Genomic DNA, 25,518 nt, shown 5'->3' with positions numbered 1-25,518 from the left:
TCTGGCCACATCTCTGTGTTCTTATTAAAATGGAGCTTGAGCCTGCATTTGTTTTGAGGAAGATGACTGCACCAGTAGCTGTATGCTTGAAAGAATTCATGTAGATTATTAGCAAAGTAATACTTGCAAAATGGAAACACCCACAAGGAAGGGTGGAATTTGCTTATTTCTAAGTGTAGTCCATCTCAAAGCTGGAACATGAACCTGTGTCTCTCCATTGTTGGCCATCCAGGTGGAGCCCTCAGCATTCTCCCCAAAACGTAAATAGATGCAAAATAGCAGAATTGCCTCCTGCTTGGATCCATCTCTGTGTAACTGTGGGGGGGAGCAGGTGGCATCACTCTTAAAACTTGATTTTGAGGTGCATTTTCCTACCAGTCAGAAAATGTGGTTTTTCCCTCAGTATTACCTGGTATCCTTCATTTAAAAGTTCTCTGAAGGTTCATGTCCATCTTCAGCAAAGGAAACCCTCCATGATCCATGGCACACACTGCAATGGTCTGGAATTCCAGTTCTAGCAAGGAAAAGATGTTCCTGCCCTCCAAGGCAGAGCTCTGAAAGGGCTGAAACCCAAGCAGAGCAAGATCTTGCAATGACATTTCACAGCCAGCCTCCATAACTTAATCCAGGGCTGTTTCAGCACAAGGACTGGGAAAGTGATGTGGTGAGGCTGTCTGGCTGGAGCTGTCATGAGTTCCACAGATGGACACCAGGAAAGAAACAGAGCAGGCAAAGAAAGGCAGAAGAGAAAGGAGGGCACAAAGAGCACTGAGCTGAGAAGGTGGCACCCTGAAAACCAGAGTGGAACCTACTGAAAAGGAATGGGACAGAAATAAAGAATTCTGATTCTTCTATTTGCTATTCAAATACAATTTCCTCCCTTGATCACAAACCTCCTCCTGATAACAGCAGCCCTCCAGCAGGGTTTTCAGAAGGTACCTGGTTCTGAATGGAGGTTGGGGGCTGCAGACACAACGAAACACAGAATGGTGTTTTAACTCATTCTCTCAGCAGAGAACATGAGGAGGCAGCAGGAAGAAAGGGGCAGCTTGTTGTTTTGGATTGGGTTTTTTCTTTGGGTTTTTGGTTTTTAGGGGTTTTGTTTGTTTGTTTGTTTTGGCTTTTTGTGTTGGTTTTTTTTTTTTTTTTTTTTTTGAGGAGCAAAGTATAACAAGTATTATTGTCCTCTTTCAGAAAGCCACAAGCCAGCTAATGAAAACCTCAGCTTCTTGCTCAATAATTAGTGTAATTCATTGTTTCAATGATGTATTCCGGTATCAGTTGTACAGATCTCTGATTGTAGAATTTTTATTGACAGTGATAGCTACACTTTATTGAATTCTTCCCAATTACACAGTTTGTTTCAAAGGTCTTACTCTAACCACTAATATATTAGAGAAATCAGGGTTGAAATTTATTTTAAAACCCTTCATTTCATATAACATATTTGAAGTTACTGAATTTAAACAACTTTATATGTAAACAGAATTAAAAATGGATATGTCTATTAGGTATCTATTCACTAGCCTTTAACAGAAGCAGGAAATTGCCTTAAGGAAAAGAAAAAAAACTTAGACTAAAGAAAAGCATACATATGTAAATAAATTATGCAGAAACTTGAAATAATTGAATATTAAATTATCTCTTTTGGTTTCATTATAAAGCCTTTTTAAGGCTTTTTAAAGGAACTAGTTAATTTACTTATTTTTATTTAGAGTAATTATTTTTAATTATTTTACTGCAGATAACTAAGCCTGTTACCAACTTGCTCATTTTACCTTTTTTTTTTCATTTTTCAGATTTTCTTAGGGTATTTGGTCTAGCAGACTTAGTTTTTGATTCATGCATTAAATCATTCTGAACAATAAGAGTAATTTGAGCAGCAGAAGGCAAGAGTTCACAAGAGTAACAGAGACAATTTCCCTGAGAGTTTGTGCAAGCTTTGTCCCCGGAGGTTTTGAAAGACTCACGTGGGTAAAGTCCTGAGCAATCCGACCTGATATCAGAACTGAGACCTCCAAAGATCTCTTCCAACTGAACTACCCTATTTGAAAAATCTGAAAAGATCAGAACTCAGTTCAGCCATCTTCAGTTCATGTGAATCTTTGTGCCAGCAAAACCACACAAATATGAAAAAAAGATCTTTAGTTGTTGTCTAAAAGCACTTCAGTATTATTCTACTAACAACAACAGAGGAAATCCAGTTACTGGAATGGCAGATTCCAGGTAATGAAATTTGTCTTCATATTTGTTTGTATTTCATACAGACAACTTTAATTATTCATATTTAGATTATGTCATTATGCTACTATAAGTCTAATAGAGACTTGTTCAGCAGGTATTAAAATTTCAACTCAAAATTTAAAAAAATATACAGCGCTGTACTTCTTACACCAACACTGACTAACTAAAGTAAAAATAAGAAATCCAAAACCAATCCATAAACACAGTAAAGCTCAGCAAGAAAGGTCTACAAGAAGAGGGGGAAAGGCAAGAAGTTTGCCTTTGCTGTGACAGAAGTAAATCTAAATTACTCATATGTGACTGGTCATTCAGAATTGCTCAAAGCAGTGAAGGACTGTGAACAAAGCACATAACACATTATTCTTCTCTCTAGAGCATGATGAGCCTGACATTTCCCCTAAGCAAGAGACAAGATTTAAAACCTTCATATTAAATTTGGCATAGAAATTAAGATTGGGCAAATGGGAGAGAAAACAAAGAGCTATTTTCAGTAAACATATTAAATCAACCTAATAAAGCATAAATTAAATTCAAATTTTTTAATAGGTGCAGGTAGAAAAAGGAAAGGAGCTGGGAAGTTCTCAGAGTATAACAAAGCATCTTTGATGCAAGTAAATAATTAGAGAATCAGAAACTTTGTAAATTATATAGAATCATAGAATCATTGAAGTTAGAAAAGACCCATATGAACATTGATTCCAAACTTGGACATCATTATATCAAATAAACCATTGTTTATTTCCCTGGGCAGCTATCCCAATGCTTCACCATCCCTTCAGTGAAGAAATTGCTCCTGATGTCCAGCCTTGGTGCAGCTTAACCTCCTTTTAAAAACAGCATTAACAACAGCTTTACTGCTGACTGCTCTCTTTTGATCTGGCCATGTGTGTTGCTGGTTTTTTCAAAAGTTGTGTATGTTATGGCCTGCTCTTTTAGTTTTAATATCTCAAAAGTTACTATCTTTGTTTTACTTGCTATGACAAACATCTTTTAAAAAAGATAGGATGCTGAATTATATAAAAGTGTTTGGAGGTAGAATGCCCAGCATTACCCAGTTTCTTTTCCCATAAAGAAAAATAGTTTGTTCCTGGCATTAATAGACATATTAACTGTGGCTAAAAGTGAGGCAGCAAGGCAATGGCAAAATACATCATGCATATGCTCATCTTTTCATGCAGCTTCACACATGCCTCATTTACTGTTTCGTGTTTCAGTACTCGTTCAATGTATTTGGAGTTTTCAAGAGATCCCTAATCTTACTGTGAAAAAACTGAACATTCTGAACAGGTGCCAAGCAATTTCACCTAACACTGCTTGCAGGTAGGTCAGGTTTAGAACCTGACATGACAATAGCTCCAGCTGTTCTCTTGATAAGTTGCAGCTACACATTAGAGCAATTCAGAGCTACCAACCTAAACATGCCACAGTTTCACTGGGAGATGAGGCAACCCATGATGAGCACATTTGGGGAGGTTAAACCTTTACAAGGTTTTCCTAAATTCCTTTAAAAACATTGTTTAGATAAAAGTCTTGATGACACTAAATTCACACAGTCCTGAAAACCCTGCTGCAGCTGCCACTCCTTGAACCAAGGGGGTTGCACTAGATGATTTTAAGAGCTGACTTCCAAACCAAAACCACAATTATCAATTGGAAGTTTTTTAATTGGAATTAAAATTTATTTGAAAGTGAGTAAAACTGCTTTTTGTCAAGGATGAAAAAGAGTCATTTGTGGCAGTGGGCTAATCCACTAAATTAATTTTCAGATAATTTCAACGGAGTTTTCTGCTTTGCATCTGTACAGCCAATAGTTTCCTGAAATGAGTTCAGAGCAAGAGGATGAAACCACAGGAGCACTCATCACTTAACTAACATAACTGTGGAGTGAGAAATTGATGAATTTTGTATTGAGTATTTTATTAATAAGTAGTAAATGTTACAGGTTACAGCAATGTTAGAGCACGTACTACTGAATGCTGAAGAATCCACCCCAGGCTTATGCAGAAATTAACTTTTGAAAGTTCAGTCATTTTTCACTACATGCAACAATTTCAATGTCTAAACAATCCCCTTACTCTGCCTTACAGCCATTTTTGTTTTCTAGGATGGATGGAACAAAAGCAACAAATCTGTGTCAAAACCACAACCCAGATTATTGGATAATAAATCAGCAAAGATTTATGAAGTTACCCCGTAGGTGAAAGAAGATAAATCCCACAAGGTTGTTTTCTGTTTATTATGAAAACTTTCCAAATTTTTTTTTTTTTTCATTTATTGCTAGGGGGAAAAATGCAGACAAGTAAACTTTATAATGGATAAAAAAGATTTGTCTCTGAAATGTGCAAGTTACTGATCATGACAACTCTTCTAAAGTAAAATATTCTGGTTCTCCACTCATCAAAATAAGAATTTCAGTAAAGGTTTAAGGGCATTTCCCAAGGGTTAGAAAGGAAGAGGAGGAAAATACCTTGGTGTGAATTTGAGCAGCTGCCCCTGCCCAGAGCAGCCTCCAAGGGACTTCATTGCTGGTCACCGAGATTTCCACTCTGCCAACATCATCTTGTTGCAATTTGTGATTTTAAATTAGCAAGATTTCAGGTGGAAAATAAAATGTTTGAAGTGTCTTGTGAGCTCCTGGTCTTAATGTTACCCTTTGGCTGTAATTTGTGATATTAAGCCTCTGAGGGCAATGGAAAGACTCCTAATAATTCAAGAATCTTTGACTTTCAGTTTTGACATGTACTTTTATTAATATGTTTTTAACATATTTATCTGGCTTGATCATTAAAGCAGCTAAAGAGTGAGATGACTGGGGTGTCACTATCTACTTCCCCATTCCTGCCTGGTGTCCCAGCTGTGCTGCAGCTGGGTTGTTCTGTAGGCACTGGGACTGTCTGGGGTTCACATGCTAAGTCTCACACTAAAAATGACCTTTGGGGCTCCACAAAGTGATGAAATCCTCCCTGCCTGGGTCTCACAAACTCAGTCCTGGCTGTGTGTAGGAATAAGGCATGAGGGAACGGTGACAGTGCTGCTCAATCTAAGCTGATACTTCAGCTGTCAGGTTTTTTATCTCTTGTCACTTGAAAATTCCTGAACTTCACCTGAGTAATCCATTCAAGCTCACTTCAAGAGTTCATACCCAACCCAATTTGGATTTTTTAGGTACCTGTCAATAGAAATGAAACAGTAGGATTGGATGAACAGATAGAAAGGTAAGTTGTCTACTCAGAAAATAAATAGGCAAAGGCTCAGAAACAGAGCAGCAGATTTGGAGCCTGAGAGCTGTGCAGGAGTCATCTGCAGGGTAAATCCCTTCTCCTCCTGCACTTCCCCTCCTGCACTGTCACCCGTGATCTGCTCAGGATGTAATAACCTGCCACCACGAGTTTTAGGGAGCCAAGCCAAGGTAAGGCTGCCAGAGCATGCAGGTGTCAATGGTTCTGATGGTGAGGCTGAACAGCCCCCAGCCCGTGAGAAATCCATGTGGGGTAATTTGGGGTCTCATCAGAGATTTTACCCCATCACAGCAACTGGAATTCAAATCTGGATTTCAGTGAGTGGTGCAGATGCAGGTGTGGCACCCACTGCCAAAGACAGGCAGGTTTACAGGAACAGTAAGTAGCACTTTTAATACTGAGCTGCACAGGCAGCATCCTGTGTAAGATCTTCCTCTGGAGTCCCTTCCAGCTCTGAATATTCTGTGATCCTGTGGCCCCAGTGACTGAGAGATGAGAATTCCCAGGGCTGGAAGATGGGAGAGGAAATGCTCACCAGGAATGCTTCACTGAGCCAAGGAAGCTGCCCTTAAAATCCAGGACTTTGCTGTCTGTGGGGTGGATACAGGTCCCTTTGTAGCTTGTAGCAATTCGTGGTTCATTTCCAGTTCACAGGTTTGGGGTATTGTATTTTAAACTGTGTTCTCCAGTGTGACACCAGTTGCAACTCTCCTGCTGCTGACCTGCATCTGCCTCCAGTCTGGTTTGTCACTTGTTTTCCAAACTCTTTCTGACAAACACTTCTTTTTTCTTTTCTTTTTTTTTTTTACTTTTTTTTTTTTTTTAAGGGGAGACCTCACCGTAGCCTTCCAGTTCATAAAGGGGACCTAAGGAAAGATGGAGAGGGATTTTTACAAGAGTACATGGTGATAGGCCAAGGGGAATGGCTTTGAACTGAAAGAGAGAAGGTTTGGCTTAGGTTTAAGGAAGGAATTCTTTACTGTGAGGGTGGTGAGGCACTGGCACAGGTTGCCCAAGGAAGTTGTGGATGCCCCATCATTGGAATTGTTCAGAGCCAGATTGGTTGGAACTTTGACCTAGGAAGGTGTCCCTGTCCATGGCAGGAGCTAGATGATTTCCAAGATCCCTTCCAATCCAAACCATTCTATGATTCAGTGATTTGTCCTGTTTTAGCAATTTAATGAAAGCATTTTCCTCCCAAAAAGGTAGGTTCCATATCCTTGAAGGCTACATGGTGATTTTTATTCGTTGGTGTTGGCATAAATGGCTCCTGTGCACTGTTAACCTTAGGCCAAGGGGTGTCCTGAGCTGACCCTCAGGTGTCACAGATTCACAGTGGAAATTTGGTTATAAAGGTTGGCAGCATCACTGGAGGAGCCACCACAGGCAGACAAGGTCTGAGCCAAGAGCACAGAAACCCAGCCCTACTCTTAGGAAAAGATTAGGAAAAGCTCTGTGAATCAAAATGAACTTCACATCCTCAGGGGGCCCTCAGGTGAAGGTCATTGTGCCCCGTGGCACAGAGCAGAGATGTCTCACCCATCCCTGCAATTTGTGGTCATTTGTGTCCCACATTGCCCATGATCCATGTGGCACTGCATATCTGGCTTGCTCACAGATGCTGTCAAAGGAGACAAAGGGATCTTTGTAGCTCCCACAGGACTTACCACCATCCAGGTCTCCTCTAAACAAAACCATCTTTTCATTCCTGGTTAATGAGAAATCTTAGTTCCATGACATTTCTGGCACCAACTTCATCACTGATATGCTTTCTGGTGTGGCAAGACAAAAGCTGGACATTTTCCAGGTCAGGATGTACTGGCAAGGATGTACTGTAATACTGTATGCTGGCTTTCCTATTCCAGCCCCTGTTACTTACTTTTTTTGTTGTTGTTTTTGGGTTTTTTTGTTTTTTGTTTATGCCAGTTGATCTACTGGTTCTTCACAACAATTCCCAGGTCTTCCTTTCCCTGAAAGACTCAGCTGAACAGTTCAGGTTGTGTCTTCCTGTATGTGTTACCTTGCACATGCTAACATCTATTTTATCAAACCTCTTGCTCCAAATCACCTGACCTTCAAGTACAGTAATTTCACGATTATAAGCTGCACTATTTTGACTAAAATTTTGGTCTAAACCTGGAAGTGTGCCTTATAATCAGGTGCAGCTTATAATCCTGAAATTACTGCAATTTGGAATTCATCAATACATCCTTTAAGCTTTGCTGGCCTAAAAAAACTCTGCATCTGCAAATTCACTGCTACTTTTTGACTAATGAAATAATCAATCATTAGTTTCAGCACAGATATTTACAACCAACTTTTTCTGATTGCAAGTTTATCATTTATTTCTCTGCTTTGCCCTCTGGCTCTTTACCAGACTCATGCATCAGGAAAGTGTCTGTCCACTTAAAGTCTGATGTATTTCTTATTGTCACAGCACACTGAGACATAATCATTCAGCACTGTGAGGAATTGCTGCTGCCAATGCCATCACAATTGATGTGTGCACAGCTGGTTGTCCTTTGTTACTGATTTATCTCACTTGCCCACCCTGGCACCATTCACTCAGCCTTGTTCTCATCATCAAAAGCCCACAAGTAAAACCATGTGTATTTTTACATATATTTTTACATCTGCCTGTGTGGCACAGTTTGTTGTGAGTCCAGCACATCCTCATCTCACCAGGGGCTTGGTGGCTCCTTTCTTGTTCCCTGATCTGCCCCCACAAAGCCCAAGGGTTCCCAGGGCCTCTTCCCAATATCCTTGTGCCTCTGAGCCCCCAGCCTAAGCAAACTGAGCAGCATCTTTCCCATTTAGCTTGTCCCCCTTTCAGAGATAACAATAGCATTTTATTCCAATTATCCCCAGTTTAACCCACTTATGGCCCAACCTGACTAAAAAAATGTTAGGGGAAATAATAGGGAACCTAAACATCAAAAAAAGAGGGAAGGGTTGAGTGCTGGTTTTAACTGGGCCATTGCAGTGGTCCAGTTTCAATCACAGCTGGCCCTGCTGGAGCAGCACAGGCACAGGCAAGGCTTGGAGCAGAAACAAGGAGGTGAGGAGAGGAGGAGTGGAAAAGAGGATGTGGAATACAAGGGGAGGCAGAACAAAGATGCCTTAAGCCTCATTGCAAACCTCCAGCCACACCAAGAAGCTCCTGACACAGGTCAAAACCCACTAAGTGAAATCAGCTGTTAATCCAAACAGCAAATACATAGAATATATATATATATATGTAAGTATATATATATATATATAAAAGAATAAACCATCAGGTATGTACAGAAAAACTAAGGGTAGTTTTAGGTATTTTTTAAATGCCTTGGTATTTTTCATTGAGAATACAAGATTTATGATATGCAAGTCACAAATTAACTCTAAAACAGTCTTTTAAAAGACAGATGAAGAAGGACGTACAACAAAATCAAAGGATGTGGTGAAGGTCAAAGTTGAGAAGAGATGTAAAAAATAACTTCTCCCATTCAAGGCTAAAACTGACCACAGAGTACAAGATCAGACTGGTTCAACTAACCACAGTGTCAACAAAATCAGCCTTTGGGTGAGAAGCATAGATAATTATCTGTCCAGAAATATCTATTTTCGTATTCATTTTTATATTGGAGTTTAAAATACCATCCTTTCCCCATGAGAAATGGAACTTTGATGCTGGTCCTGCACATATTTAGGTTTATGTTTTAAGTATTAGCTATATGTTTTTCTTTGAAGTAATACTTGTGATACCTTTTCTTTTTCCTAATTATAATTTCTGGTATTTATTCCATGGTTAGTATTTTCTTTAAAGTTCTTTTAAAATTGCCTTGAAGGTTATTGCAGGAGATCCTTCAGACTCCACCGATATCTATCAGATTTGGGTGGGGGAAGAGGAAGGACCAATATTTTTAGTGTTTCTGCAACAATCCCATACCTTGACTCTTGAAAAGCAGGCAATTACAAGCACTGTTTTCTCTCCCAAACTATCCCTGTCCTCTGAAGCTCACACTGGAGCAGGCATGACCATGGCAGGCTATTTTCTTGCAAGGCTTAACATCCTCCAGAGCAGGCAACCAGTTTTCTAGAATTTAACTCAGTTGATTTGCTTCCTCTTGAATTTGAAAAATAACCAAAGGAACACCCAACAAATTAAAATTTAATTTTTTTGAAAGCTATCAGCCAGATGTCATGAAGACAAGAATTAGCCAAAATACAGCACCCTTGAAAACTGTCCATGAACTTCCTGAGTCTCAGCTGGCCAGCAGCTGCTGCCTCTCTAGCAAAGGACAGCAGTTCTTCATGTCCTGCACTTTATATTTCTTTCCAAAGCAGAAAAATATGATTATCCACAAGAGAAGCAAAACAGCCAATAGCTTCATTTCACAGGGGGTTACCGGCAATAGCTGCAGATTTAAAGAAAATAGAGGGGACATAAAGATGTTAAACACTGAGTATGATCCTAGGGGTGCAACATAGCAACAGGATTCTGAGACTCAGAGGTTATATCCAAAATCAAATTGTTTCTTTCCTCTATTTCATTTACAACTTCTCCCCTCTGCTCGAACAGTAACTCCTGTAAAGCATGAAAACCAGTTTTACCAGTAAAGAGCAGTGCAGTGTCACCAGGTACCACAGATTAAAACAAATTACCTTCTCCCAGGATCTCAGGTGCTTTGGTCTGGAACAGCTCTGAATAAACTTCACCCAGAAGCTGTATCCTAACTCCAGGCACCTCACAACCATCCCTTCCCACTGCTTCAAACAAAATCTCAGCACCTTGTGCTGAGGGCTGGGCTGGGAGCACCACTTTGCTGAAAAATATTTGCAGTTATTCCAAACAGACAAAGGTTTGGCATCTTTGGAGGTGTCCTAGTCCAGAGACAGATTTTGAAAATAGCACTGATTTGTGAAGGGACTCTAAGCCATGGCCTTGTAGCCAACAACTGGTTCAGGTTTACCAGCTGAAGGACAGTTTTGCAGTGAGAGTCTGGTCTAAGAAAATAAAGAGAAAAGCCAAACTATTTATTAAAAAAAAATGTAACGATGAGTTGTCACCTGCCCATGTAATCAAAGAAACAAAGAAAAAAGCCAAACTATTTATTGAAACAATGTAATGATGAATTGTCACCTGCCCATGCAATCAGAGAAACAAGCAATTTGCTAAGAGTTTAGAAACAAGAATCCTGGAGGAATGAGGCAGACAGTTCTAAGAATGAGCAACAGAGAGTAGAGGAGCACAGTGAGAGCAATTGCAGGCTCACAGACCTTTCCCAACCCTCTCGGAGTGCCACGTGCCAGCTGCTCTGTGCCACTGGGAACACACACTGCTGATCTCTCAGCTCAGAGGGGAGAGCAGGATTTCAGAGCAGGAGAGTCTGTCCCTGTCCCTGTGGGGAAGCTGAAGGGCTGTTACAAACAGAATGTGCTTCCCAGGCAGCCAGGGCTGTGTTGGAGCAGCACAGGGAAGCTTTCTGAGCCAGGCAGGAATCTGAGCACAAGAGACACTTAAATCATTGACGCCCAAGGTCAGTGTCCCTCTTGTCACACAGCTGAATACAAAGCCCTCTTGTCCATCACCTGTCAGCACAAAACTGACATTTTGAGACGCTTCACGTTCAGATCTGCATCTTGCAGATGAAGCAGGAGCATCTTTGAAGCCCTAACTGACCTGCAAGCCACTCAACAATTGCACAGTAAGGCGAGCTTCAGCTTTAATGTGCCCCAGCACGGAAAAAGAAAATGTGGGTTATAAAAACAATTCACTCATGAGGCACCCGTACTTATAGGAAGTGAAATACAACCATTTGTGTCCTACCATCTGTGCCAGGCCTATTGATAAACCTCCCCTGACAGGATGAAATAGTGCTCCTGTAAAGGCATCCTTAACCTAATATGCCTCTACAGCACTGGGCTGGACTAGGGTTGAAAAACAGCATCTTATAATGCACAGATGAATTTAGCACTTAAGAAGATTAATGGATTCATAAATAGCCTGGAAATCCAAACTCATTGAATTTAGTTCACGGAACAGGTCAAATAGGCATTTATCAAACCATCTGGCATTTTGATTCCCTGGGGAAACTGTGGTCGAGCTACAGATAACTGAGCAGCCATTGCAGCAGGGAAGGCTTGGTTTTCCCTATGCTCAGCTTTCCTCTGGAAATCTCTGATACTAATTAGAAAGCAGTAGATCTTCTTGGACAGGAGTCTATTTCTGTATAGTCACTTATATTTTCAAGTGTTGCTGCTTAACACAAACAGAAGTACAGTCAGGTTTTAAGTGAAAGTACTTATGTTGCAATAAATAGCTTGCCATTTGCTCTAGGCCATGAAAGGACACTAATATGCATCCATCTGAGTATTCTACCAAAAAAAAAAAATCACCAGAGTTGTTCAAGCATCTCAAAAAAAAAACCCAAAAAACCCCTAGGTTTGAGCAGCTAATTTTATTTTGTGGGTAAAATATAAAATTATTTAATTAATATGCTTTGAAACATAAAACATCATTCTTTCTGGTCATTGAAGATTTCAAAGATAAAACACTTCAGATGCCATATAAAAGAAGATTATCAGTATGGCATAATATGACACACTACATGGTACATATTAATGGTGGAAATACAAAATATTTCGCAGGGCCTGGGTCCATGTGTCATCATCATGCTCTGCCCCTGCTGCCATGCAATAAAACACTCTACAAATAATTTTTAAAAAGTATTCCTTGAAATAATATATTCACTGAAAAATTAAACATATTGAAATTATGGAAATAAGTAGGTTGAGTTTAAGTAGCTTTGCCTTAAAGAAGAATGTTTGGACAAAAGTGGGTCCATCTGGTTTTCCTGCACCAGTGCCAGATGATGAGGGAGAGAACGGATCAAAATCCCTCCTGTGGTCACAGCCAAAATACTGTGCCCATCCCAGATCTGCCTGGGGCAGGTGCCCTTCCTGGGCACTTTCCTCCTTTTTATGAGGCATAGAGCTGCATCCAGCATTGCAGCATCCCTGGCTGCTGCCCAGGACTGCCCTGCTCCCTCCTGCACCCTCTGGGGGAAATCAGGAATAGTTTCCCATAGTCCAGCAGTGCCTGCCATGGATGTGGGTGTCTGTCAGGACACAAACAGGGGCCCAGATTTGCAGCCTCATCTTGCTCTCCTGAAGCTGAGTCACCATGGAACACCTTGCTCTCACAACCTGAACAAACACTCCACAGACAGACCCCTCTTCCCTCCATTCCTAGCAGGGAACAGCACACTAGGCAAAATTCAACCTCAGTGCTGCTCATCACCCAGTGAGTATCCAGGAGGCTCTGGGACACCCACAGGGCAGGTTTGTCATCCAGAGTGGGACCCAGATCTCACCAGCTCCCAAAGAAATCTAGAGCCAGATCCAACAAACCCAGCCTGGAAGCGTTTGGAGCCCACTCTATATCAGAGGCCCACAATAAAACTTTGATGACTAAGTAGGTGCAGGGTCTAAATGCTTAAGCAGAAGCCCTGCTCCACAAGCCCTTGGACTATTTGCACAGCAGAACAATCACTGCACAAAGTGCTGGGAGGTACAAGGAAGAGGAGTCAGCCTCGGTTCTGCCTTCCCCCATGCCAGAAGAAACCCCTTCAGTCTGTCCATCCAGCTGCGTGCTGTTACTGTACACTTCAGTGGCATTTGCCACCTCCTCGGGAAGGCCCATCTGGAGCAAGAGTTTGGAGATAAGGCTGTTGAACTTGCTCTCTGTGGTAGACCAAGGCTGCTCGCTCGGGGTCGGCCCCTCGGACGTGATGTTCAGCTCCACGGGGTCCAGACAGAAACCTTCGGGAGACCTCTCGAAGAGCACGTCCGTCAGGTCGATGCCGGCCACGGAGGAGGGCGAGGCACACGGAATGTCCCTGACCAGCCTGTAGTTCTCCATCCACTCCTTGAGCCACTCCAGGCGGCAGTCGCACTCCCAGGGGTTGCGGAACAGGTAGAGGCGCCCCAGGAAGTACACGGGCTCGAACACGGAGAAGGGCAGCGTCGTCAGGTTGTTGCTGTTTAAGTGCAGAGCCACCAGGCTGGTGAGGTTCTCAAAAGCCCCTTCCTCGATGTAGCTGATCCTGTTGCGGTCCAGGTAGAGGAACTCCAGCTCCCCCAAATCCCGGAACCAGCTGTTGGAAATGTTCCTGAGAAAGTTCCCCCCCAGGTTGAGCATCTTCAGGCGCCTCAGGCCATCAAAGGAGTTTTCTGGAAGCTCGCTGATCAAGTTGTCATTGAGGTACAGGTACTCCATCCTCTGACAGCCCTGAAAAGCTCGCTCATGGATGACATTTATCTTGTTGTCCTGCAGATTCAGGTATTTTAGTTTGGTCAGGCCCTGCAGGGAGTTGTAGGCCACCGCTTCGATCCTGTTCCTCTCCAGGTACACGTGGGTCAAGTTCTCCATGCCCCTGATGGCACCCGGGATCCTTCGGAAGTTGTTCTGGAAGCAGAAGAGCTCCTGCAGAGCAGGCAGCTCGATGAAGATCCTGTCTGGGATGTTGAAGAGGTTGCAGTCGGCCAGGTCCAGCCTGACGAGGCGCCGGAGCGCGGTGAAGGTGCGAGTGTGCAGGTAGCGAATGTACTCGTTGTGGGCCATCTTCAGCTCCGTCAGGCTGGGCAGCCCCTTGAACGCCCCCGGCGTGATGAAGGAGATGTTGTTGTGGTTCAGAGACAGGGACTTGAGGGAAGGCAGCGTCCCGAAGGCCCTCTCAGACAGGAACTTGATGCTGTTCTTATCCAGGTTGATGGAAGAGGCTTCGCAGGGGAACTGGCTGGGGATCTGCCCCAGGCCGGCGCGGTCACAGAGCACGGAGCAGCTCCGCTCCGGGGTGCACACGCAGTTGGGAGGGCAGGAGCGCACGCAGGCCCACACCCCCTGCACCTGTGGGACCCAAAGGATCGCTGCCATCCCCACAGAGCGGGGCAGGAGAGAGAAGAATGCATCATTAGCAAATTAATTAGTCACAGCAGTAAAAAGAAATTACATTGTCTTTTCCTCCCCTCTAGCCAAGCTAATTGCCACACCAGTACTGACTGAGGAGCTCTTGTGTAAAATTCCTAAAAATCTTCTAAACCTGCTGAGGATATATGTCACCTAGAACATTATCTCTGATTAATTCCTCTCCTCAAGAGGGGGCTCACCAAGAATTCAGTAATTCTCAAGTGTCTCTGCCCAGTGGGAACATGGTTTAACCAGGGAGCAGGCAAAAATGCATTGAAGGCCAGCAGCTTCAGGCCAGTGGCCAGTGAAGGCCAGTGGGTGGGTTACAGCATTTCTGGGTGTGGAGAAGCGGAGGGCAGTGTATGCTGAGTCTGGCAATAGGCAGGGGAGATCAATTAATTGCCCAAAGTGTGTCAAATTCATACTTTTTGCTTCTTTTTTCTTTTATTCTTTCAACCTAATGTTTCTCCACCAGAGCCGTGAGCTGGTGCAGCACTGGAAGGGGAACTCTCAGCTCTCAAGGAGATGCAATGCAGTGTTTGAAAACACATTCCCACTGTGTACTGGTATGACAGTATGAGTAAAAACAAACTAAGAGATATTGTTCAACTTCTGGATTCATGATCTCATCATAGATCTCTGCATCTCTGCATCTCTGCATCATAGATCTCTGCATCTCCAGCACAGATTTTGCTGCTTTGCCAGCTCTCAAGACAGCAATGATTGTGCCTTATGTTTGATGGGAGCAGCCACTTCGTCCTTTATCAGCCTGACATGGGAGGTGCAAGATTGTTGCTTCCTCCCAGGTTAGTCGCACACAGGTGGGTGAAGCACAAGGAAGAGAAGAAGCTCTTGGGAGAAATGAGAGAAGAACAAAAAGGAACAAAATGACTGGGAGACATCAGCCTCCACAGATGGGATTTTTTTTACAGGGAAAAAACATCCAGTCAAAAAAAATTCTGAAAAGTGATTTTTTTTTTTTTTTTTAATGCAAAATGCTTTTCCCCTCTGAAAGAGAGGGAACTTAGATTAGATATATGGAATAAATTCTTTACTGTGAGGGTGGTGAGGCACTGGCACAGGGTACCCAGAGAAGTGTGGATGCCTCAACACTGTCAGTGATCAAGGCCAGGTTGGATGAAGCTCTAACAAACCTGGTCTGGTGGAAGATGTCCCTGCTTGTTGGGGTCAGTGAGACAAGGACCTGCCTGAATCCTTCAGGCAGAAGCCAGAGTGCAGGAATTGAATTAAAGACCTTGGATGGATTGAAACATGTTAAACCACCCACACATAGAATGGGAGTTTAAGTAAAAGAATAAGTTTGAGTATACGTTTAGATGTAAGTTTAAGTTTTAAGATAAATAAATAAGTCAGTAAGTAAGTTTCAGTGAGACCTGTCGTATTTTTAGTAAGTAAAAAGTTTAAGATGCCAGAGTAGAAGAGCAAGTTCTAGTAAAGGTTATCAAACACACTAATGTTTTCAGTAGAGGCTCCAGAAGCTCCTGCTTAGACACTACTTAGACAAAACAGAACTTCAGTAAGAATATTGCTCACATTTTTCAGATAGAACAAGACAGATCATATACGTAGTTTATGTGTATCCTAGGGTGTTAAGAAATTAGAATTTTCATAAGTTGAGAGAAAGTGGTTTGAATTTACGTGTTAGCTTGTTAGAAAAATTCTATATAAGATTATGTATTGGGGAGAGTTAGTGCTTTTTGCTTTTGCTTTTGTTTTTGCCATTGTTTTTGCCTTTTGCTTTTTGCCATTGCTTTTTGCTTTTGCCACTGCTTTTTGCCATCACTTTGCTGTGCCTGCCAGTTTCTCCAACACCCCAGAAGAAGACAGGAGCTCCAGCAGCAACACCAGCCCTTTCTGGGACCCCTGGGGACAGCACCTGCTTTTGTTTGGGACTTTATGCTAAAACTTAGCATGGACTTTAATGTCTATGACTGTGCCTTTGAAGACTTTTACTATAAATAACGTTTTCAGCAACTACTAGCTGGTTTAGTAATTTAGAAATAACCTGGCACGAAGGGTGTGTCAAGAGCACCAGGGGGGTAACCCCACACCTGCTCATGGCAGGGGCTTGGAATGAGATGATCTTTTAGGTCCCTTCCAGCAAAATCCTTTATCTGTTTCCATGAAAATAAACTCATTAGAGAGGAAGAACTGAAGGCAGTTTTTTTAATTGCTCTCCCAGACACATCCTACCTTCTCCTCACCAAAATGAGCAGCCAGCGATCTCCATGTAGTCACAAGCACAAAATGGTGCTATTGCTCCTGACTGGGTTCTGCTGCAGTTTATTAGCTCCCATACAAACACAATCCTTTTCTTCTTTTTTCTCAGCAAAACATGAGATACCCACAGCTTTACCCACAGCCCCTTCTATTACTGCACTGCTGGGATCAGGGGGTTTCCTCTGTACTCCTGCTGAGTGTCCAGAGGGGAAGCTCCCAGCAGCTGGGCTGCCTCTCCCTGCACTTTGCAGCACAGTGATGGCCCACTACAGCTGTATTCCCATGGGCATTTTTAATAAGACACTTGTGAGGTGATATGCCAGGAAGCATCACCTTCAGCAAGCATCAAGTTTTATTTTTGCAGTCCTTAAGGCTTTAATGTACAGGACAAATGGCAGTTTGGGTTACAGTTGCTCTGCCTTTCCTCCATCCGTTCTAAAGATGCATGGGACTGTATTTAGGAGTTTACACTGTGTAAAAGAGACTTGCAAAACCAGTTGTTGGGAAAATCCCTGCTGAAGGGCATCAACCCTAGAGCCGCCCTGGAGCCTGGGTCTGTTCAAACCATTCTGGTTATTGCATGTAGGAAAGGTATTTAGACACACAGAGAGCATCACAAAAGGATGAGCTGTGGCCTCTTCATCAAAATTCAGGTCTCATCATGCCTGGGCACACTATTGGGACTGGAGAATTAGCAAAACAACATCACTTCAAGGATAAATGATAGTGAAGGACTCTGGGAGGTGGAAAGGATTTTACACAGGTTGTCATTTTGTTTATCTGCTCATCCCCTTTTTCCCATGCCCTTATCTAACAGCCACAGCTAAAGGAAAATCTCCTTCAGTCCCCCTGACAACAGCTGGAGTCTAAGGACAAGAAGGGGAACAATATGCTGGTCTCAGATTGCTCTTTCTTTGTGCAGCCTGCCCAGGAGCTGCCTTGTTTGCTCCCCTCTGTACCAGTCCACCCTCTGCGTGCCAACAGGGGCATATGTTGTTTTTGTTAGGCAGTTACATAAACTGAGGGCCAGACAGATTAAGGATTTGCCTGTTCCCAAATGTCTGACTGGAGGTGGTTGTCTGGAGAATTATGGATGCAAGTGGTGCTGCTGGTAGGGAGCCTTGTGTGGGTTCAGGGTGACATCCAGAGGGACATTTGTGCACAGGCTGTCCTATAGGTGAGGCTGTCCTGAGCAAGCTCCATGTTTAGCACCAGCTGCCCCAGGCTCAGCCACATCCCAGCCTTCAGAGCAGACCTCCACCCACTGATGTGCACATGTGGGCATGTAGGCACGTAGGAATGAGCCTGCTGGAAACCAAATCCCCTCCTTTCCCTCCCTGCTTCTTCTCTAATCACTCAATAAAGGAAATGTCTGCCCCCAAGCCATATCCAGGCTGTTTTCCATATACACAAGTGCCAAATCTGCGTCTTCTGCTGGTGGTATTTCATAGCAGACTTCTAAGATCTCTATTTACAAGAGCATCTTTGCAACATGCAGGACATGGAAAGCAAGAGCACGAGGACCACCCAATGAGAAAAGATCCCCCCAGCAATAGGAGCTCAGAGAAACCTCTCAGCAATGCAGCCTTTGTGGGCAATTTTCTCTCTTTCTGCTGGAAAGGAAGTTAGAAAAAATCCTCCTCCTGAATCCTACAAAACTCTCAGGAGACCTGTTGCTCAGGGCAAAAGAGATCAGATCTTCCCTGCTGGCAAGATCTCCCCAATCAGTGTAGCCTGAAACATTCCCATCTTCGCCACCTTACTCCTTCCCCTTCCCTAAAAAAGGATGTTCACAGACAGGGCAGTTGGAATCTTTCAGAGACTCGGTGGAACATCAAATGAGATGTGGGTTTGAGCAAAAGGGTGAAATAGAGCAGTAAGGTCAAAAATACTTGTGACATTAAAGAGTAAAAAAATTTCCTGCCATGGATTATATCTTTTGCTCTTTTAAATACCACAGTAACTCAGTATTTGGAAGAAAGAATGAGAGACCGAAGGAAAAGAAACAAAAAACAAAGGTTGCAGAGTCTTTAGAAGGGTAAAGACAATGATTGCAATAATTGAATATTTGACTGCCACTTTTCCAAATTATCTGTCTAGTCCACTACTGGATAATGGAGAATAAGAGTATACTCACCATTTAGAATGATGGCAAACATTACCTTGATTATTCTCTAGTGGCATTTCAGGTCTGGCAAGCAAACTTGAGGGATCTAAAAGCACACAGGAAGAACAGAGATGGGTTTCATCCTCTGACATTTCCCTGCATCATTTTTCCATAAAAAGATCTACGTTTAGAAAGGAAGATGAAGGAAAACACTCTTCTCTCACACACTTTCAAACTGAAGAAGTCCCCAGCATCTTCCTGGTGAGTATCTTTCTTCCACCACTGACCTTCTCAGGGAATCCTGCAGCTTTGTGCCACTGCTTTTCAGGAGCTCATTCCCACAAGCCATGCAAAGGCAGATTCCTGTCATCTGAGGTGGGAAAGGATCACCAACAGTAAGAGACTGGCTCTATCCCCAGGAAATGGTACAGAGGAGTTTAACCAGCTCAGTATCAAATAGTGGAAACCAAAATTCCCAACAGAAGTCATCCGGATGCGTTGCTTACCTGGCCAGGCAGTGGCTGTGTTCTCCCTCCTGCTCATGAGGCTGCCCTTAGCCATACGAGTCAGTCTCTGAAAAGTTGGCATTTTTTTCTCACAAGCTATCATTTAATGGCAGGAAAATCCTCTGTATCAGAGGAGGATTAGCAGAGATGGAAGAATGTGTCTGTCCTCTAAAGCTCCCAGAGCAAAACAGGGATTGCAGATGAACCAAACGGATGCTTTCTCCCCTCTGCCAACCTGCTCTCCCCCCACCATTAAAAAAAAAAATACAGTCCAGAGTTGGACTGCTGCCACTCAAACAGCATTGCTGAAAGTCATTACTCCATTCTGCCCATTATGTAATGGCAGAAGAAGTGGGAGAGTGCTGCCTAAATGGAATTAAATTTGGGGGCAATCACAGGCTTATGGCTTGCCTGCACTGAGCTTTCCAAACAGACACAGCCTGAGACTCTCAACCCCCATGCACATTTTCCCAGCCCCAACATGGCTCACACACTACTAACAGGGTGCCAGTGTGCTTTGCTTCACTAGGAATTGCTCCTGAAGGACACAGGGACACCAACAGCATCAGGAAAAGGGTCAGCAAACACAAGGAGCTTGCACTGTGTATATGGCCTTGACAATAATAAATTCTGGCCTGTCTGTGTGTTTTCCTTGTGATGCAGCAGCTGGTGCATGGAAATCATAAGGACAGCTTCTGTATGTGGTGATGTTTTAGCATTCAGGATGTGAATTGGAGTTTAAAGCCTTTTCTGACAGAATGATGATGGTTTCTTTGGAGAGTGGGGGCTGAATAAGTGAGTTATCTCAGCCTCCCATGCCTTAGGTAATTGCATTCACCATGTCAGGGGGAAAAATAGCTCCTCTTTATTTCCAAGTGAATTATTCTGCTATATTTTTTTTTCCCAGGAAATGGAATACCTGATGAATTTATGCTTGATACAGCAAGAAAGATTCAGCTGGGAACCAGCCTACTGCTGCATGGTTCTTCCTGCAAATTAAAGCACCCAGCTTCATCAGGTTTCTTTTGGTTTGACTTTCCCTCAGTCTTAAGGCATCTGGCTGGCACCTCAGGAAATTTGTCTGTCCCCATAGTGTGTGAGCAGGCTGTGCTGGGGGCATGCTGGAGGGCAGGGGGTGACCCACAGAGCACAGATTTTAGCTGAATTTTAGATTTTAAGCCTTTCCCCACCACCTGCTGTAATAAATCCTTCAGCTTTGCACTTCAGTGCAGTGTTTTGCAGGGGAGGAAAGAGATTTGCAGAGCCACAGAAGAGCACATTACAGCCTCCACCACAGAGCTGAAGCTGCTGGAGAGCTTTTGGTGACAGAACCAGCATCAGCTGGGTCCTCACCAGGGCTGGGGCAGATGATGTTTGCCCTGGAAGCCCTGGTTCCCATGGGAATACCAGCAAACCACAACTTGCCTGTCCACAGGAAGCAGATCGCTGAGCTTTCAGCCATGAAGAAACTGAGAGGAGAGGAGGAGGAAGTGCAATTCCCACTTCTTTTTCCCCAATATCTGCAGGAGCCTTATCAGGGGTACCAGGAATCCTGTCTCTCCCCAGGTGCAAACATGTTTTCAGCAAGGGGGAAGGCAGAGGGCGAGGAGGGAATGTGGGATTTGGGGACAAACTGGTGTCTGAGCAGCTGGCAGCTGCCCAGGGATTAGACCTGCAGCTCGGTTTACACAGCAGCACTAAACCTGCTCGAGGGGAATGAGGAGGGGCTGCTCTGCACCGGGGCATCACTTTTCTGTGAGATTTTGGTGTAACCCTGTGCCTCGCTGCTCCTCTTCCATGTGCACATACAAGGGCTGGAGGGATGGCACATGAAGGACCACTGAGCTTGGGGAAGTGTTTGTGTGATCAGCAGAACCCCTCCCTCGGAGGAGCAGCTTGCAGGAGTGAGAAAACACATTCCCAAAGAGGGGCACTGGGAACCTGTGCTGTGCACAGCGGGTGGTGGGCACTGGTGGGTTTGATAAACTGGGAGCTGGGAGCATCTCAGCAGCCCGTTCTGGGGACAGGGCAGTGGCAGTAGGTGCCTGCTGAGGAAGGCTGGGGGAAGGCTGGCAGGATGCTGTCAGGATTTCCTCCTGTGGCTGGAGGTAAAACAGCTGGAAGAGCCCTTGTGCTGCCCATCATGAGCTCTCCCAGCCCCACTGTGCTGGCACACCCAGAGCTCCTGCCTGCCCCAGCAGCAGCTCCACAGCTCACAGCACTGAATTTCTCTGCACCATCCATGGGGAGAGCCTTGCACACCTCCAGCCCCTGGCACAGAGGAGACATTAACATCCCAGCATGTGCTGGGGGAGGCTGGGGAGCTGGGACTGGGAGGCAGCTGAGGTCCTAATTTCTAAGGAAGTCAGGGAGCATCGCCCTGTGAGTGGCTTCAGCAGAGCACTGCAGGTGCACCTACTGCCCTCTTGAACTTTTCATGAACTCCTGACTCATTTCCTGATAACCCTTGGCCCCGAAAGGGCATGACAATGTGAGAAGGAGGTGTGAAAAGGAGAAGTTTCTATTCATCTTAGGTAGGAAAACTTAAATACCAGAGTGTAAATAAAGGAGACCAGCATCAGCATGTATTCTCTAAAGAAACAAACTCGGGCTCTAAACCACATCTCAGCATTATTTAGAGCATGAGTCACAGCTGGTTAATGCTGAGATGCTCAGTGCTGGGAAGCTGCTGTGGCTTCCAGGCTGGAAGTAGACTCAGAAGCTACAGACTCTGCTACTGCAGTTCTGTGCTGTTAAATTTTTTTGCCACCAAGAGTTCCTCTTCATTATCTATCCTGCTCTTTTTAACCTCTGGGAACTCAGAGAAACCAGCAGTCAACAGAGCAGTGGAGACAAAAACCAGAAAGCTGCAGAGATATGCTTCCACTGAAAAAAAAATCAATAGAGGTTTATATCTGATCTTCCACCAAAAGGATTTTGAGAACTGAGTCCTGATTGAAGGAACCCACTCTGCTCTAGAAGTGTGTGCTGAAGGGATATAAAGCTTGGCACAACTTCACCAGCTGGCAGTGAGGACCAGTCTGCCTTGCAGGGCAATCCTGTGCAGACTGGGTGCAAAGATTGCTTCTCAAAGCCCATTTCTTCATGGCCAGGGGCATTTCATGTGAAGGTGACTTAAGGATCTGTATGTAGGTAGCTCCTATCTCTAATAGACATTGTTGTGATTTTAAATTATCACTGGGGACTGCTTCTTGCAGATTACTTTCTGAGTTTGTCCAAGAACAGCTGGTGGGACTCATTTTACTGAACTGGAGGTGAGAGGTCTCCTCACCTACTTTAGCCACTTACCTGTGGGTACCACTGTGGCCCTCAGCAGGGCTCCCTTTCTCTGACAGAGGATGGCAAGACAGCCAAGGACATGCAGCTTTGATGACACCAGTGCTGGATTAGCTGGAGCCCAAGCACTGCACATCCAGACACTTCCAGATGAGTGCTGCCTTCCTCAGAGCAGTGAAGGAGCAGAGCTGCTGGCCTGACAGTGGCTGAACATCTTCACTCCCCTGTTTTTTTCTCTATCAGCTGCTTGCATTCTTGAGGGCAGAGCTGGGTGTGAGGTCCTCATGCCACAGAGCACCCGAGCCCCTCCACCTTCCCCAGGCTTTGGTTTCCTGAGCTCCTGTAACAGCAGTCACAGCTCGGTGCACGCTTCCCCCTTCTCACAGCCACAGCTGTCTCACATATCTGAACCTTTCCTGTGCTCGCAGTCACCAGGGTGACCTTTGAAGGAGCTGCCTCAGCGTTTCTCGGCAGAGCTCCTGCTGTCAGCGCTGCCTGTTGCACCCAGGATGGTCACACACAGCCCTGGTGGGGCGAGTTTGGGGCAGGGAGGAGGTGTCCTGTGGTAGGATTACAGAGCTGTGAGCAGACAGCATGCACCAGTGTGGTGGTGCTGAGGTTTGCAGCTGCAGCACAGCACTTGGTACACGCGTGATGTGGCTGCCCACAGGAGATGCAGACACAGCTGAGGAGCCAGCCAGGACTTGGAGAGCACGGAAGTTGAAAGCTTTGCCTTGCTCAGAAGAGAGGACAGAGTTCTGTCTGCAGGCAGGGGTTTCATTTTGGTGAAATGAGACTGAGGCCACCGAACTTTGCTTGGGCACGAAGTTCCAGAGCCGCTCACAGCAGGCCCAGCCCCCTCAGGCTGCTGTGCCATGTCCTTGTCACTCTGCCTTCTCCTGGTGCCACCTCTGCAGGACACCAACGCCACTTCAAGACACCCTTGGACAGAAGAGCTGCTGTGGGTCCCCCCACCAGGTCCTCCCTGTGTGTCCTCAGCAAGGAGGGCCTCAAGCTCACACCAGCCCCATTCACCTCCCACCTGAGCCATGTTCCCACCACACACACTCGTGGGCTGCCATCACAGAGTGGTCTGAGTGGGGACAGGGCCCTGATGGACATCTGGCTGTGGACTGAGAGGCTGTCACCATGCCCAAACCCAGCCCAAGGGCACAGCAGCTGGCAGCTGCCTCACAGCAGGAGTAATCCTGCAGCAGGATTCTTCACCACCTGCTCTGTGGATGAGACAAGGCAGCCAGCAGCAGCACTTGGCAAGAAACAGCCACCAAAAAGCCACTTACCCACATGGAAAGCGATGAATGAAAGCCAATAAAACAGCAGGAAGAGGAGAGGGTCAGGCTGGGCACCAGCTCTCAGCCCCAGCCCAGTGCTGCCCGATGGCCAAGCCGTGCTGCAGCAGCCTGCAGCTGCAGCAGGAGCATTTTCTGAAAGGGAACAGCACACTCTAGGGTAGGCAGCCTGAAGCAGATGCAGTGCACAGCAAACCACGGGTGAGTGAGCTCATCTGTCAGCCCAAACCTCTGCCAGCAGCCCCTAAGACATCACACAGACCCCACACAAAGAGGACAAGGAGCCCTGGGGGTGGCATGCAGCTCCATCAAGGTCAAATCCTCCCACAGCTCAGCAAGGGCAGGACAGAGATCCTCTCCAAGTCTGTCCAGGCCACTGGATTTCACATCAGCTCACGAGGTTTCTCCCAGCCCATCCTGCAGACATGGTTTCATGTCTCTCCCATGCCAACCAAACAGAAACATTTCCAGCAAGAAAGGAGCAGTGAGGGCTGTTCTGCAGTGAGGGGCTGGGCGTTTGCCATGGAAGCAAACACCTTGCTTCCCACTGCAGTACATGCAGTGATGCAGTGCTGAAAAACAACATCATTTGGGCTGCTGGGTTACTCTCCACAACACCCAGAGCAGTCTTGGGAAGGGGAGAGAAGCTTGGCTCAGACCTGTATGAATTAAAACTGAAGAGGGACTTGAATCCATGTTTCCCATTTCCACTCTGTGACTCTTGGCCTTGACTAAAACTGGCCAGCCGTGCTCAGGGTTCTCTGATCAGGGAAAAACCACTGCTGTTGAAGCCTGAACATGGCTGCATCATCTTCCTGTGCAGGGTAATGGGAGCCCTGCCCTCCCTCCTGCCTTTGAGCAGCCCTCATGTGCAGCAGGGCATCACCAGAGTCCAGAGTGCACCAAGGAGCAGCTGCTGCTCCCACGTCACACAGCAGATGGGGATATCCAAGGCTGGCAGCACCTGGACCTTCCAGCCTGCCCTCCCTGCTGAAGGTGGCACCCTCAGTGCTGTGGGCATGCACATCCAGGAGCCCTGGGAGAGTGTGGGCTCTCTTCTCCATTTTCCAGCAGCTGGGGAGCTGCTCTGCTCTGATGCATCTGTGGGGGCATTTCTATCCTGTGTAATTGTGGCAGGATGCTTCCCCCAACACTCCCTCATGCTTTGACCTGGAGTGTGGTCAAGCAGCTCAGTGGACAATTTGCAAATCTATCAAGGTGGATTGAGAGGGGAGCCATGTGTTGTTTTGGTGTTGCATTATATTAAAAATCAGTCTGGTATACCAACCCTGAATCAACATCCTGATCAAGGTAAAGCTTTGAAATATAAGCTACTAAACTGGCCTGGAGGCATAGGACTGACAATCAACCCCTCTAAACTCTGAAAATCCAGTCCACTTTCCATACAGTAGGTTCTTCTGAGATACCCCTTCTTGGAGTGTGTGTGGACATTCTCCCTTGAGTGGGGATGCTCTTCAAGGTTGCTCCTCCAGGTGTGCCCACTCTGAGTGTTGGTATGGTGAGTTACATCAATGTCTACTTAGTCACTGTTTCTTTTTGCTAGCTTTAATATAACTGCTTTAATTTAGTGCACTCTATTATACTATACACTACTAGAAGTTTT

The 25,518-nt window shown here is 45.0% G+C and overlaps 1 protein-coding gene across 7 annotated transcripts; it reads right to left on the bottom strand.

Moving 5' to 3' along the window:
• Positions 1 to 11,999: 11,999 nt before the first annotated feature.
• Positions 12,000 to 23,974, bottom strand: NYX (nyctalopin). Of its 7 annotated transcripts, none has more exons than XM_033053483.1 (3): positions 23,886 to 23,974; positions 18,812 to 18,887; positions 12,000 to 14,393 (listed from the first exon to the last, which is right to left on the bottom strand). In XM_033053483.1, the coding sequence occupies exons 2-3, from the start codon at positions 18,831 to 18,833 to the stop codon at positions 12,994 to 12,996; spliced, it is 1,422 nt and encodes a 473-aa protein (XP_032909374.1). In that variant the 5' UTR covers positions 18,834 to 18,887; positions 23,886 to 23,974; the 3' UTR covers positions 12,000 to 12,993. The 7 variants fall into 7 exon arrangements, with proteins under 7 accessions (XP_032909374.1, XP_032909375.1, XP_032909371.1 ...); XM_033053484.1 differs by lacking the exon at positions 23,886 to 23,974 and adding an exon at positions 22,597 to 22,692; XM_033053480.1 differs by lacking the exon at positions 23,886 to 23,974 and adding an exon at positions 19,010 to 21,351.
• Positions 23,975 to 25,518: the final 1,544 nt, after the last annotated feature.

Source organism: Catharus ustulatus, chromosome 2 (genome assembly GCF_009819885.2).
Source record: "Catharus ustulatus isolate bCatUst1 chromosome 2, bCatUst1.pri.v2, whole genome shotgun sequence".
NCBI lineage: Eukaryota > Metazoa > Chordata > Aves > Passeriformes > Turdidae > Catharus > Catharus ustulatus.
This window is presented reverse-complemented; position numbering and strand designations above follow the sequence as displayed.